Genomic DNA, 15,372 nt, shown 5'->3' on the forward strand with positions numbered 1-15,372 from the left:
GGACCAGCGGGCAGACAGCGAAAGGCGCCGCGCGCTCCATTCACAAAGTCCGGGCGCTGCCTGCCGCTCGCGGCGGGTCGGAGGCCGCCTCCCTCTTCCTCTCGGCCTCGGTTTTATGAATGGGCCTGGCTGCGAGCACCCGGCGCCCTGTTTACTCCGCTCTTTGTGACGTCGAGTTCCCGTGACCAGGAACCAGCGGCCGCGCTCCATTCAAGCTCTGGCGAGGGGGTGGGAGGAGGGGCCCGGAGGGGGCGGGCGAGGGCGCGGGGCCCGGAATGGAACGGGGCGGGGCCTGGCGGGGTAGTACCTAGCGCCCCCTCCCCCGGGAGCGCGGAGGAGCATTAATAAATCTCTAAGCCGAGGAGGAAACTCTGGCTGGGGTAGTGAGCGGAGCGCCGGGGGAGCGTGGGGAGCGGCAGCGCCTGCGCCGGTGGCGACAGGAGCCGCGCGACCGGCAAAAATACACGGGAGGCAGCCGCCGAAGAGTCCGCGGTCCTCTCCCGTAAACACACTCTCTTCCACCGCCGCCTTCCCCTCCGCGCTGCGCGCCGCCCGGCTGGGCACCCAGGCCGTTCCAACTGCTATGTGACCGCGAGGCTGCAGGAGGAAGGGGACAGGGGAGAAGAGGCTCGCCCGCGGGAGCCCCTGAGGACCAAGTTTGGGGCCACTTCTGCGGGCGTCCCTTCTTAGCTCTCACCCGCCTCTTCCTGCAGCCTAGGCGGCCCGGGTGCCCTTCTCTTCCTCGCGCGCCCAGCCGCCTCGGTTCCCGGCGACCATGGTGACGATGGAGGAGCTGCGGGAGATGGATTGCAGCGTGCTCAAAAGGCTGATGAACCGGGACGAGAACGGCGGCGGCGCGGGCGGCAGCGGCAGCCACGGCGCCCTGGGGCTGCCGAGCGGCGGCAAGTGCCTGCTGTTGGACTGCAGACCGTTCCTGGCGCACAGCGCGGGCTACATCCGAGGCTCGGTCAACGTGCGCTGCAACACCATCGTGCGGCGGAGAGCTAAGGGCTCCGTGAGCCTGGAGCAGATTCTGCCCGCGGAGGAGGAGGTGCGTGCCCGCTTGCGCTCCGGTCTCTACTCGGCGGTCATCGTCTACGACGAGCGCAGCCCGCGCGCCGAGAGCCTCCGTGAGGACAGCACCGTGTCGCTGGTGGTGCAGGCACTGCGCCGCAACGCCGAGCGCACTGACATCTGCCTGCTCAAAGGTAAACGCGGGCTCCGGGAGCTAGCTGGAGGGGAGATGGAGGGCGTCTTGGCGGCCTGCACCTTATTGGCACGGGAAGGAGTCCCCGGCGTGATTCGTGATTGCGGGGATCCCCGCGCGCCCTTTTGTGTGTCAGTGTGTACAGGTTTGCAAGGTTTCTGTGCAAGTGAGAGCTTTAAGTTCTCAGGGACAGTGCGGACGGGTTCCCCCGCTCACCTGCAATTCCGCACCGTCCTAGCGAGGCCCTGTTTATTGACACTAACGGTCCTGGCCTCGAGGATGAAGCGGCGACTCTGCGCGGCCCATCTTGAGTCCCGGGAACAGTTCCCAAGTACCACGGGGCGCGTGGGGACAAGATAGGCCTGTTGGTTTGGCTTGCCAGGGCCCTGCACTGAGCCGGACCTGGAGAATCAGAGAGGTGGGGAAAAGGGTGAAGAGGAGTGGGCGCCGAGGTACAATTGGCCCTGCCAGTTTCACTGAAAACAAGACCCTGGCAAATGCAGAAAGGAGATTGGGTTGCACACACTGTATAGAGCGATCTGTATCTGCGTTCCCGCTGCCCAACTCCGAGCTCAGCTTGGAAGGTGGCCAATTCCCGTCCCGGGCTAGATCCATGCTCTAGGAGCGGGAGGCTGGAGGACTGGGTATCTGGGGGACGCCGGGCGGAACCGGTTCTCTAGCTCCTGCAAATCCGGGCAGCGGAGAATGACCACCTTTTGTTCAGCTCGGATTTTCGACTATCTGATGGCGGCGCGTGCCGGATTTTAGCGAGCCCTGGCGAAACTCTTGGCGGCGGGGTTGCCTTGTCACATTTGTAGTCAGACATCCCGGAAAAATCGCGTGCCGTCCGAGTCCCTGGAGGGACCGGGGGCCCCGCCACACCTGCAGGGCCGGGTGGGTCCGCGGCCCTCGGGCTAGGGAGCGGGCAGGGCGCGTGGGGTCCCGGCGCTCCCTGCCGCGCTGCGCCCCCCGCCTCCCGCTGCCGCATTCCACGCATTCTTTCGTGCGGGTAGGGTCTGCGCTTCCGAGCCCGGGAGGCATTTCGGACCCCCCCACACACCTCATCAAAGAGCCGCTCCTCCCCCTGCAGGCGCCTTCGCCGCCTCCCTCCTTTCCTTTCCGCTCCTCTTCCGACCTGTCCACCAGGGAGGAAGGGAGCTGGAGGGGGCGGAAACCTCTCCCCTCCAAAAAACACAACAAAATTGCTCAGTGCTGAGGAGCCAGGTTCGCCCCTGCCGAACAGCGGGGGGCTTTGTTCTCCGCAGTTGTTTCCTGCCCATTTGACCTGTCAGCTGCTGGGGAAAGGCTGCTGGTGACCTTTGGTTGAACTGCTAAGGCGATTTTGCTGATTTTTCTTTCTTTTTCCGCGGGGGCCGTCTTTTGCCCCTCCAATTGAGCCCAGTCCCCCTCCCTTCTCCCCAAAGCGCTCCAAGAGAAAGTGCCAGGAAGGGGCTTGTCCCGGAAGGCCTGACCGCTGAGCGGGGCCAGGTCCTGATTAGGCCACCAGGGTGGGCGTCCATTGTTTGAGCTTGTCGGCGCCGGTGGGAGAGATGAGGGCAATTCCTCTGGGACGCAAGTCCCCTCGAGTGGCCGGGGCTGGCTGGGATGTTCCCTGCACGGCGCTGCCCTCGAGTCCCCCCGATGGGGAGCGCAGGCGCTTCCCTGGCCTCCAAACCCGGGACCCGCGAGAACACAGGAGGGCTGGGGCTGGGCTCCAGCCCCACGTGGAGTCTGGGTTTGTTTTGTTGTGTTTTGGTTTCCTTCCTGGAAGAAATCCCGAGGGGACCGCCTTAGAGAGGCATCTCCGGGACCTCGTCCCTTGGGCGTCCGGGGTTGCAGCCACTTAGGCCCCGCTCCCGGGTAAAGAGGGATTATTTTTTAAGGTTTATTCCCAGGGCGCGCGGCATTTCCCTGTCCCTCGTGAATCCCGTTGAGAGTCCCTCTCCCCAACCTCCTCCGTTTCCTCAGCCAGACCGATTCGAGAGCCCTGGAGATTCTGGGCGATGCTAGTGACTGGGTGGGATAGGCCTCTTGGTAAAATGACAGCCGTCCGGTGTGTGGTGAGGTGCCTGGCCAACGGAAGAGAAGTATTTTAAAGGGCTGTTTCCTCCTGGAGCCTGCACTGCCTCTCGTAGTCGGCCCCGATGCGGGCAGGGAGGATCATGTTCTGCATCTCCAGGTGGACATCCTTGCAGATGGAGGTGTGCAGGCCGGGGCCACAGATTAGCTTCGGTCTCTTCTGGAATAGCCCCTCCTCCCCTGCCCCCTGTAACCAGAAGTTCAGCTTCTACTTCACAAGCAAAGGGAGCCTGCCCGTGGAAGCAAGCACTTAAAATTGAGAGGTGGGGGAATCTTCCAGCTTGCTCTGTAGTGGTGATGAACATCTTTGAGGTTAATTGGGCCCTATTCGGTTTAGCTTAGCTGATTTTGACATAGGTGTTCAGCAGAGGCCGTCTTTAACCCAGTTCCTTTTCTTCCTGTTTGCCCTCTAATGGAAAGCATCCCTAGAGAGGTCAGAAGGAAAAAGTCAGTATCTGCTCCCACAGCTCTGCGGGAAGGGCCTGGGGAAGGAAATCAAGGTGTCTCCCAGGTCTCCAGATACACCTCCCTTCCTTGCCTGGAAGCCAGTGCAGTGGATCAAATGTGGTTTCCCGGGAAGGGGCTCTGGGGCAGAGACCTAAAGAGGAATTTTGAGAAGCAAAGGAAGAAAAAGCTCCTTAGATTATCTTTAGTAAATGCCTTAATTGATGAAGGGTTGGAGAATTTGTTTCCTACTGGAGTTGTTCATTTTATTTTCCAGTGAGGGAATTTATGTATGTCTCATTTCATGTGTGCCTGTGCATGGCTGTAGAGCAGGACAGGAAGCCAATGGAAGGCCTGAGGGTTGGTGTCTGCCATTCTTGGAGGGGTTAGGGGAAGCAGTAAAAGCAACAGAATATTTTCAGAAGTGGTAGTAGCATTCCCAGCCAAAGCTATCTAATTGTCTTAATTGTATTTTAAAATTCAGTTTTTCTATTTCTGCCACGTTGAGGGGTTACTTCACGTTGAATTGGTTACTCCATGCAGGTGGCAGGAGGTAAACTTCACTTAATATCAATAAAGTACAGCCTAGCCTTAGCATTTCCTTGATTACCCGACTTTTGCTAAAAGCAATAACAAAAAATCTAATGTTTTCTATCTTTGCTAATAAAGGATTTCCAGTGGGGTAACTTTTTAAAAACTCATTTAATTTAAAATCCTGTAAGGCATTTTTAGGGTCAGTTTGGAAATTTTAGTTTTTCAGATTTTATCACAATACACTTCTTGAAATCCCTTTCTCTCTCATTCATAAATCCTTGGATTAGAGTTTGAGACTCCCCTGGTCATTAGAGAAGGACAAAAAGAGCTTTTTCTTGCCCTATTCTTTGCCTTTAATAACTCCAAATAACAAAACAGTCTGTTATGCAAAAAGATTTCAGGTATCAAAACATTGCCTTCGTTTCCACCTACCCAAAACTTCCCTCAGCCTTTGTCAGTTCTTATTTGAAAGCTGTCCTGGAGCTGTCTGAGAAATGGGGAAGATCATCTAGATATTTCAGTTTTTCCTTCCACTCACCCTGTAGTACCCGATAGCCTCCAATAGCCCAGGGCCTGACCATACAGTCCCTGATATTACCCTTTCTGTAGAAAACAGTCACTAAGGCCAATGATGAATGTGGGGGAAGAGGGGCACACTTAACAGCTCTGGAAACTCTGGTGACATTTTGCCGTTTTTTCTCTCTCTACCCCCACCATTGCTATCTCTGTCTTCAGTTCCCCAGGAGGGCAGTGGCATCAAACAGCACAGCTCTGGGGGATGTCAATATCGCATAACTTTTCTACCTAAAGGGAAAGTGACTAGCTTTTCTGCTTCCAAATATAATAGCTTTTTTGCTTGCAAATGTAATACAATGCCCATGACAGCCAAGGATTGGAAGTATAAGTGCTAGGCCTTGCAGGTAATTTTTAACCCGGATTGTAATTCGTTAAATAGTTACAATGAAGCAAACTCACTTCCTTGGGCGTCATTTACATTGGATGTTTCCAACTAACAAAAGTAACTAAAGACAGATGTAGGTGAAAATTGAAAGTGAAATTTGACCCTTTAGACCATCACAATTTCCTTGGGCTTATCCTAGGTGCTTATAGGAGAGGTGGGCTCCACCCACAAAAATGGGCTGCTCAGAAAAACAGGGAGAGAGAAAAGGTGGCCACTTTACTGAACCAAGAAATTACTTGAAAAAAAATCAGAACAGGCCGGGCGCGGTGGCTCAAGCCTGTAATCCCAGCACTTTGGGAGGCTGAGACGGGCGGATCACGAGGTCCCGAGATCGAGACCATCCTGGCTAACACGGTGAAACCCCGTCTCTACTAAAAAATACAAAAAACTAGCCGGGCGACGTGGCGGGCGCCTGTAGTCCCAGCTACTCGGGAGGCTGAGGCAGGAGAATGGCGTAAACCCAGGAGTCGGAGCTTATAGTGAGCTGAGATCCGGCCACTGCACTCCAGCCTGGGAGACAGAGCAAGACTCCGTCTCAAAAAAAAAATAAAAAAATAAAAAAAAAATCAGAACATCTGAAACCAGATAGCAGATTTCCTTACCGGGAGGCAGTTCCCAGCTAACAAAGAGGAAGCACGATGGGAAGAAAAGTTCACTCCAACAGAAGGCAGTTTGCTGAATATAGCAGATTGCCCAGGAGGATTGGGAGAGACTGCAAACCAGTTCGAGCCCCCAGCATGGCGTTAGGTGTCAGCCAGCTGGCAGGAAGGTCCAGGTGTCTGTGTTCAGAGTCTCAAGGTGAGAAGTTCACTTAGTTGGATTTTAAATACAGCTCAACATTTACATCGGTGCTTACTAAGTCAACACTCACCTAAAGTAGAGTTCCCAAAGGCAAATGGCCTTCAAACAACCCCAGACTTTCTTGTAAGAGCATGACTTTTCTGGCAAGAACAAGGCCATGAGCCCTGCCTGGAATCTGGCACTATTCTGAGTGTTGGGGGCGTAATGGGGAAAAAGTGGCAGCCACGTTAAGATCCATGATCAAGGCTGGGTGTGGTGGCTCATGCCTGCAATCCTAGCACTTTGAGAGAGGGAGGCAGGCAGATCACTTAAGGCTAGGGCAACGTGGCAAACTTGGTCTCTACAAAAAATATAAAAATTAGCCGGGCGAGGTGGCATGTGCCTATAGTCTTCAGCTACTAAGGAGGCTGAAGCAAGGAGATTGCTTGAGCCCAGGGAAGTAAAGGCTACAGTGAGCCATGATCGTGCCACTGCACTGCAGTCTGGGCGATTGAGTGACAGTGACAGACCCTGTCTGAGGGGGAAAAAAAGATCCATGACCATAGTCATCACCAAAGGACAGTCTTCCCCATCACAAATCCCATTACCAGTGCTATTATTGGTGATATTATCAGAGCTACATCGATCTGCCCTTTTTAAAGTACTTTTACATACATTATCTCCTACTCCTGCAAGGGATGGGGGAGTGTGGGGGAGAGCTTCTGATGAGGGGTCCTCATTTCCACTAAACTTTGAAAATTGCCTTCCTGTATGAGGATGTGAGGAGGAGGAGGCACGGCGGAGTTGAAATGTAGATGGAGTTATTCTTCAAGTAAGTCTGATGAAAATCACACTCTTTTTTTCTTCCAGACTTTAAAATTATAAAATAAAGGTGATAAAATGAGAGATTTAGGAATAGAAAATATATTCTTGAATAAGAACATGGGAAAAACAGGTTGAAATTAGTAAGAAACCTGTTATGGAATTACATTCAGTAGGACACAGATACGTTCAATACATTCATTTCATACCTTCAGAGAACATAGGAAAAACAGAATTCATTCATTCAGAATGGCACATCTGATAATGAAATTATTCAGAAGATAGAAATTCAGAATTTAGGCACCTGCTGCTTCAGAGCTGGCAAAACTGACCCGCAAATAAGTAGATCCTGGATATTTAGAAGTACAGGATACTGGAACTTAAAGATCATTATAATAATAAATTTTTACATTTTGAGAGTGGGAAAAACCAGAGTTGAGGAGGGAACATACTTGTCCAAGTTCCACAACTCGAGTTGGACTTACACCTGGATCTGTCTCCACTTCTCCTTGCACACCTGCCAGGGGCACGGGATGGAGCCCTGCCCCTTTGTAGACAATGAAAATAAGCTTTCACTGTCATGATTTTTTGGGATAAAACTTGGTGGTCTAAATCTAGCTCTTGAAAGACCTGTGGCTATGGTACTTGCATGGATTTGGGGATGGATAGGAGGGACTGAGTGGAAGTAGCCTTAGAATAATCTTTTTTTGACCCTGCCCACAGTAAGAAACGCATTTTAATTTATATCATGACCCGGGAGAGGGATACATGCACATCTGCAAAAATGTTCCATGAAATGATACCCTCTTTAAGGGTAATATATCCTCCTAATTCCTATTCTATTGTATTCAGTTTTTAAAATGTGGGTCATGACTCTTTAATGACAGCCTGGATTAGGAAAGCAATGGATAGAAGCAGAGTTTGGTGAAATATCATCAGTGCCCTATTTGGATCAGTTCTGTCTTTGCATGAAAAGTCTGTCTTCACTTGATGAAACCTGCAGGCACTGCCCCTGGAGAAGGGCCCACCAGGAAGGGATGGAAGGCAGAGGTGGCATAGATTGACACCCAGAGATGGCTTACTGGGCCTTGGCCCTGTGGGAGGTGGACTTTGAGCAGCTTCTTCCACCGATGGATAAATGCTAACTTGCATGCATCCTCCCGCATCACCTTCACTATGTCCTCAGGGCTCCACCAACCCAGAGCATATCATCCTCACCCATGAGTGCTGGCCTGAGTGCAGCCCAGGGCCTACCAGAAGGAACTCCCTTTAGTGTAGCATCTTGTGACAACCAGCCACAGGCCCCAAAAGCTGGCGACCATTGTCAAGGATGAGAACCTTCCAGTGTTCCTGCCCCTTGAGTGAATTTGCTTCTTCACCTTGTTCCTTTTTGCTTGTTCTTTAAAACTCCCCCAGAGGAAACTGACTTTCCCATAATCATTTTTCTGCTGCCTTCTAATGGTGCCTTTTCGAGACAGTTGTGATCAGCCTGGGGGAGATGTCAAATGGCCCCCTCAGGCCAGATCTAGCCCGTTTCCCACCTAATGGGTCACATGGGCACTCCCTGCCTCCCACACCACTCTGTGGCCAGCAGCTGGCTCCAGGTCCCTGACAAGGGTTCTGCTGAGTGGCAGCAATGGCCATGCCTGGGAGAGAAGATGGAACCCTTCCTCTTTCTTCACTATGAGGTCTGGAGGTCTCCCGAAACCAGGAGACAGGTTTCTGGGAGAGCAGGCTGTCAAATGTGCAGTACCTTACCAGCATTACCCCGTCCCCTGGTTCCTCTTTGGCCTTTGAGGATCTCTGCTGAGGGTACCCAAGGGCACCCCTCCATGTAGGCACCGAGAAGGGAAAACTTCCTAATCTGTCTCTCTGATGCAAGGCACAGAGCCTGGCTGTTGGAACCAGTCCTCAAAGGCCTCTGTGCAGGGGACTTTCATCACCTCTTACAGACAAGGAAGAGGCTCTGAGAGGTTCAGGAGGCCCAGGCTGCACAGCTGATAAATGCTCCGAGTGGGGTGCAACCTCATAGCAGAGCCTGTGCCCTTTCCGGAACTTCACTCCAGTGCCCTGTTCCATACCCTCAGCAATGGGGACAACATCCTCTCAGCTGCTCTGGGCTCTTCCTGCTTCTCCAGCCCTGAAGGCCGCTCTGCTCTGTGACCATGGGGCCTGCCCTAGCACTCCTGGGCCACCCAACCATTCACTTTCAAGTGCAGGCGACAGCTTGTCTGTCTTGGTGGTGAGTTTTTGCAGGACACCACCTGTGTCTAACATGTCATTTTAAAATGTGTTTTAATAGCTCGGATTATGTAATAGACACAAAAGGATCATGTAGTTAGAATTTTTGCAAATCCTAGAGAAGTATATAGAGTAACGAGTGATGGCTTGGGATACAAGTGCTCAACCACTGTTAATGAATGGGTTTCCCTTCCACTTTCTCCGAAAGGGAGCATGGACCGAAGTTTCCCATCACTGAGGCCCCTGAGGGACTTCAGCTGCAGACAGATATTTCCTTCCTCTTTCCCCATCCTCTAATTACTGCATTTTGGGTAGCAGTGATGGCAGCCGAATAAGGAAAGGGGTTTATGATGGGAGGGAGGGGGTGCTTCTGTGATGAGGTGGCTGCCGAGGCCACCAGCATGACCGAGGCTGGCGGTACCAGCCCTGCCAGCAGGTTTTCCATCCAGGGAGGCTGGTCACTGTGACTCAGCAGGAACAAGGGCCTGTGACCAGAGAGAGATCCATTTATATCCTGAGGGAGGGAGAGGAGGGGAATAGAGAAACCTCCGGTCAGAGAGGAAAAAATGTACACCCTGTTTCTATAAGCCTTATGATGTGGTAGAGAACCGTTTCCTTCCTCTCAGTAGGAAGCAGTCTTTAGGGTTGGGATTTGGGGCAAGTGACTGACTCACCATCACATGTCTGCACATTGGAAAATTTCTATGAATGGCCCTAGGGCACAGAGGTCCTATGTCACTGTCATGAAGATCGTAAAGGTAGCGACATCCGGGACCGTCAGCCAACTTGTCATTGGAGTCAGTTGAATGGGTCTGTTGGAATGGCGGTTCTCCAACGCATAGGCCCTATTGAATCAATCAAATCCATTTCTGGCCCTACAGAAACTGCAAAATAAAAATAAAAGCAGGGCCATACATTGATAGCACTGTGAATTGGAAGTTGGCCGCAAAAGGAAGTCCCAGAGATCACAAGAAAGCCAGAGATAGGGCTTGAAAGGTTGTCTTTTTGGAAGGCCTCCCTGTGGCCTCTCCCTGAATCCCACCCGCCTCCACCCCTCCTGAATAGGAGCACCCACCCTATCCCAGCTCAACTGGCCATTTATCATCTTCTTCTTTTTTTATTTAAAAGATCTCCCTTCTCTGGAAGATGACCCCACAGATAACCATTCCAGGGCTTACCCACTCTCAGGTCAGGAAATCCTCCCTTGCCCCAAACCTGCATGTAGCATGAGGGATTTATTTAGATTTCAGCCCGTTTTCTCTTGTTCTGGCCTCTTGGTGACAGAACAGCTGTTCATGAGGACGTGGAATGGGCATCTGCTCCCTTACTGAGATCCAGAAGAGTCTGTGCCAGGGTCATTTTTTTTCCTTCTTTCTCACATTGGAGAACCTCCCCCGAGGAAGGGCTGGAATCGGGGGTGGCAGGTGGCTCTACAGGTGCTTAGTGTCCTTGGAATCCCAGCGTGACCTTCCCTTCTCTGTTTTGTCATTGCCCTGAGGAGCTACTCCGCAGAGTCCCTTCTGCACATCCCCTGCACGTCTTCCTTTGTGTGTCTTCCTCTCTAACCCAGGTCTTGTCCATAAAGCTTATCCTTCCAGCTTTGCTGCAGTCCTGGCGAGTGTGTCCTCTGCATCTCTGGAAACCGCTCCATGGCCATTCTCTAGGTCCACAGCGCCACCCAGTGGCCAATAGGGAGCACTCCAGCCTCTGCCTTTCCAGCAGCCCGCCTGAAGTCTGTAGGAGTGGAGTTCATTCTGACTTCTGCTGGCTTAGTGACCCCATTAACCTGAGCTTTCTCCTTTTACAGGCGGCTATGAGAGGTTTTCCTCCGAGTACCCAGAATTCTGTTCTAAAACCAAGGCCCTGGCAGCCATCCCACCCCCGGTTCCTCCCAGTGCCACAGAGCCCTTGGACCTGGGCTGCAGCTCCTGCGGGACCCCACTACACGACCAGGTAGACTCGGGGGGCAGGGCTTGGAAGTGGGGGGGCAGGGGCAACCAAGGGATGCCTTCTTTTCAGAATTCCGAAGGTGTTTTTTGTCTTTGCTTTTGAGACAGTCTTGCTCTGTCACCAGGAGTGCAGTGGTGTGATCATAGCTCACTGCAGCCTCGAACTCCTGGGCTCAAGGGATCCTCCCTGGTAGCTGGGACTATAGGTGATGCTACCATGCCTGGCTAATTTAAGAAGTTTTTTGGTAGAGACGGGGAGTCTTGCTTTGTTGCCCAGGCTGGTCTTGAACTCCTGGCCTCAAGTGATCCTCCTGCTTTGGCCTCCCGTGAGCCACCACATCCAATCCTGAGATTTTTTTAAGTCTTTGAATGTTATACCTCAATTTGGGGAGAATGTGGTGAACCCTGAGTATTGGGGTGGGATGTTTGGTAGGGCCCATTTACTCCTTGGAAATCTTCCCTTTCCCTCTCTAAATATCCTTTTAAGAAAACAGTCTAAAGACATGACTCCCTGGCTTGACCTCTAGCGTGGTGTGTGGACAAGTGAGGAGGCCTCCAGAAGCCCTGGGGGACCTGCAGTATGGGAAGCTGACGTCATCCTCCTTTGAAGTAGCAGGCCATGAAATACATCTCAGTCCCCGACAGGCAGGCTGCCCCCACGCATCAGCCAAATGGACACAGATGGTCACCCACCCTCCCTCCAAGAAAACCTGCTTGAGCCACTGTATTTCTTACAAGCCCACCCTCCAGCCTTTCAATTAGATGGACTCTGCTGCCCACATCTCATGTGCTAAATTTAAGCCACCGTTGCCTCATTTTACCAAGATCCTTTCTCTTGTCTGTGTGGCCAAGAAGGCATCGGCTTATTTATTTATTTTTAGAGACAGAGTCTCACTCTGTTACCCAGACTTGAGTCCTGTGGCGCAATTATAGCTCACTGCAGCTTCAAACTCCTGGGCTCAAATGATCCTCCCATTTCAGCCTCCCAAGCAGCTGGGATTACAGATGTGCACCGTCATGCCAGGTTCATTTTTTGTAGAGACGAGGTCTCACTGTGTTGCCCATGTTGGTCTTGAACTCCTGACTCACATGATCCTCCCACCTCAGCCTCCTAAAGTGCTGGGATTACAGGCGTGAGCCACTGCACACGTGTTTTTGATATGCCCAGTGAATACATATCCAACCAAATAAGTATCTAAACCACACAGCAAGTGGCTTGATGATTAGCAGATATAAACTCAGTGTCACAGATGGTGCCATAAGGCCAGCATTGTCCTGCCGCTTCTTTGCCATGGGGGAGGTGGGCTGCAGAAGAGTCCCACAAGACTTTTCCTGCCCTGATCTCCCTGCCCACAAGTAGAGAGCAAAGGCTGGGGAAGTCCCACTGGGCCCATCACCCCTCCAGGAGCTCCAGGAGGCTACAGGGGGGAGCCTGGGAGGGCCAGGCTAGCAGGCATTCTCCCTGGGCCTGGAAAGGATAGCTCTTCTTAGACAAGCCTCCACTCCCTGTGCCAGGCACCTTACCCTCATGTCGTTTGGGGGCGTTTGTTTCCCTTCTGTGCAGGGGGGTCCTGTGGAGATCCTTCCCTTCCTCTACCTCGGCAGTGCCTACCATGCTGCCCGGAGAGACATGCTGGACACCCTGGGCATCACAGCTCTGTTGAATGTCTCCTCGGACTGCCCAAACCACTTTGAAGGACACTATCAGTACAAGTGCATCCCGGTGGAAGATAATCACAAGGCTGACATCAGCTCCTGGTTCATGGAAGCCATAGAGTACATCGGTAGGCTGGCCCTGCTCTCGGGTTCCTGGGTCCAAGGGCTGGTGGGAACGATGAGAAGGAACCCCTGTAAGCCTGGGTTGAGGGTGGACATGGGAGGCACTGAATCCAAGGATCTCCATTCCCCCTCTTCCTCACTAGGAAGGCTTGCATGTGGGATGTTTGGTTGGGAGGAAGGAGGGAAGATGGACCTACACCCAGGCTTAGCTTGCAGAGCCAGTCACCTTCCCCTTGGGTGGCTCCGGTGCCTAGATGGTAAGAGTTTTTGGATGCGGAGGAAGACACAGGGAGCATTGAGTCACAGTTTTTATTTTATTTCTATTTATTTATTTATTTTGAGACAGAGCCTTGCCCTGTCGCCCAGGCTGGAATGCAGTGGTGCCATCTCAGCTCACTGCAGCCTCTGCCTCCTGGGTGCAAGTGATGCTCCTACCTCAGCCTCTGGAGTAGCTGGGACTACAAATGTGCCACCACACCCAGCTAATTTTTGTATTTTTGTAGAGACAGTTTCATCATATTGCCCAGGCTGGTCTTGAACTCCTGAGCTCAAGTGATCCACCCACCGTGGCCTCCCAAAGTGCTGGGATTACAGGCGCCAGCCACCACCCTGGACCCTACTGTTTTGTTTCTGCAAATGGAAATCCTTGAACGGATAATGGGATTTAACCTGCTCCAGCATAGTGATTCGAGAAGATAGACCTCAGAAAGGGGGGCATTCTAGAGACTCTCCCACATGGGTTTTCTTCCTCCCAAGTCCTTGGTCTAGCATGGCTAGTCCTTCCTTCAGAGCCCCCCACCCTCAGGTGCTGGCCAGTGCCCCTGGTCGGGGCCGGGGTCTGCAGAAACGTGCACTAACCTGTTGAACCCTGTCCCCAGATGCGGTGAAGGACTGCCGCGGGCGCGTGCTGGTGCACTGCCAGGCGGGCATCTCGCGCTCGGCCACCATCTGCCTGGCCTACCTGATGATGAAGAAGCGGGTGAGGCTGGAGGAGGCCTTCGAGTTCGTTAAGCAGCGCCGCAGCATCATCTCGCCCAACTTCAGCTTCATGGGGCAGCTGCTGCAGTTCGAGTCCCAGGTGCTGGCCACGTCCTGTGCCGCGGAGGCCGCCAGCCCCTCGGGACCCCTGCGGGAGCGGGGCAAGACCCCCGCCACCCCCACCTCGCAGTTCGTCTTCAGCTTTCCGGTCTCCGTGGGCGTGCACTCGGCCCCCAGCAGCCTGCCCTATCTGCACAGCCCCATCACCACCTCCCCCAGCTGTTAGAGCTGCCCTGGGGGCCCCAGAACCAGAGCTGGCTCCCAGCAAGGGTAGGACGGGACGCATGCGGGCAGAAAGTTGGGACTGAGCAGCTGGGAGCAGACGACCGAGCTCCTTCCCCATCATTTCTCCTTGGCCCACGACGAGGCCAGCCAGAATGGCAATAAGGACTCCGAATACATATTAAAAGCAAACAGAACACTCCAACTTAGAGCAATAACGGCTGCCGCAGCAGCCAGGGAAGACCTTGGTTTGGTTTATGTGTCAGTTTCACTTTTCCGATAGAAATTTCTTACCTCATTTTTTTAAGCAGTAAGGCTTGAAGTGATGAAACCCACAGATCCTAGCAAATGTGCCCAACCAGCTTTACTAAAGGGGGAGGAAGGGAGGGCAAAGGGATGGGAAGACAAGTTTCCCAGAAGTGCCTGGTTCTGTGTGCTTGTCCCTTTGTTGTCGTTGTAGTTACAGGAATTTCGTTTTTTAAAAGAAATCTTCAAGGGTGTGGTTTTCATTTCTCAGTCACCAACAGGTGAATATTTACGCTTAATAATAAAGTATTTATTAAGACTTTCTTCAGAGTATGTAAGTACAAGAAGTCTAGTGACAGTGGATTTAGAATATATTTATGTTGATGTCAAACAGCTGAGCGTGGTAGCATGCAGATGTCAAAGCAGTTAGGAAGTAAATGGTGTCTTGTAGATACGTGCAAGGTAACATGATGAGCAACTTGCATTTATTGCCACTGAGAAGCAGGCAGGGTGGGTGGGAGGAGGAAGAAAGGAAAGGATTAGGTTTGAATTGCCTTTTTTTAAAAAAAAAAGAGAGACAGGATCTCACTATGTTGCCCAGGCTGGTCTCAAACTCTTGGGCTCAAGAGATTCTCCCACCTCAGCCTCCTGAGTAGCTGGGACTGCAGGCGTTTGTCATCATGACCAATGTGAATTGCTTTTGAAGCTGGTTCCTGGGCACCAGCTAGGCCACTGAAGCAATTTTAGACCAATAAGTCAAGCTTTTTTCTCTCCAATGATCACTGGGTGATTGGAGCATTTTTCGCATAAACCTGCCTAAGACTTGTCTATCGTCTGTGATCAATGCCATACTACACTAAGGTGCTCCTGGAAAATTGGGTGCAGTTCAAATTTTCCTACAGCAAATCATTTGGCAAGGCCAGCCATTGGGGAAACCAGACGACTAGAGATAACCCTGAAATGAATCGTTTTGTAAATGTGAAGCACCATCTTTTCTTTTTTGCATAAATTGGAGGTTTTAATTTTCGGGCAGTTACCTGAAGTGAAATATACCAACAATTTCTTGTGTT

The 15,372-nt window shown here is 52.2% G+C and overlaps 1 protein-coding gene across 3 annotated transcripts; it reads left to right on the plus strand.

Moving 5' to 3' along the window:
- The first annotated feature begins 283 nt into the window (after nt 1–283).
- Nucleotides 284–14,643, plus strand: DUSP4 (dual specificity phosphatase 4). 3 transcript variants are annotated; one of them, XM_011944548.1, is made up of 5 exons: nt 351–513; nt 756–1,208; nt 10,876–11,021; nt 12,582–12,801; nt 13,675–14,643. In XM_011944548.1, exons 2-5 carry the CDS (start codon nt 776–778, stop codon nt 14,058–14,060), a joined length of 1,185 nt encoding a protein of 394 aa, XP_011799938.1. In that variant the 5' UTR covers nt 351–513; nt 756–775; the 3' UTR covers nt 14,061–14,643. The 3 variants fall into 3 exon arrangements, with proteins under 3 accessions (XP_011799936.1, XP_011799938.1, XP_011799939.1); XM_011944546.1 differs by having other exon boundaries at nt 284–1,208; XM_011944549.1 differs by lacking the exons at nt 351–513; nt 756–1,208 and adding an exon at nt 5,864–6,023.
- Nucleotides 14,644–15,372: the final 729 nt, after the last annotated feature.

Source organism: Colobus angolensis, unplaced genomic scaffold, assembly GCF_000951035.1.
Source record: "Colobus angolensis palliatus isolate OR3802 unplaced genomic scaffold, Cang.pa_1.0 Scaffold233, whole genome shotgun sequence".
NCBI classification, from domain to species: Eukaryota; Metazoa; Chordata; class Mammalia; order Primates; family Cercopithecidae; genus Colobus; species Colobus angolensis.

What these genes read in the sequence shown, in the direction of transcription:
- DUSP4 (XM_011944546.1), top strand. Translation starts at nt 776, where the DNA reads ATGGTGACGATGGAGGAGCTGCGGGAGATGGATTGCAGCGTGCTCAAA. An exon ending in TGACATCTGCCTGCTCAAAG is followed by an intron (nt 1,209 to 10,875) that starts GTAAACGCGGGC and finishes CTCCTTTTACAG; the next exon opens with GCGGCTATGAGAGGTTTTCC. An exon ending in GGAAGCCATAGAGTACATCG is followed by an intron (nt 12,802 to 13,674) that starts GTAGGCTGGCCC and finishes CCCTGTCCCCAG; the next exon opens with ATGCGGTGAAGGACTGCCGC.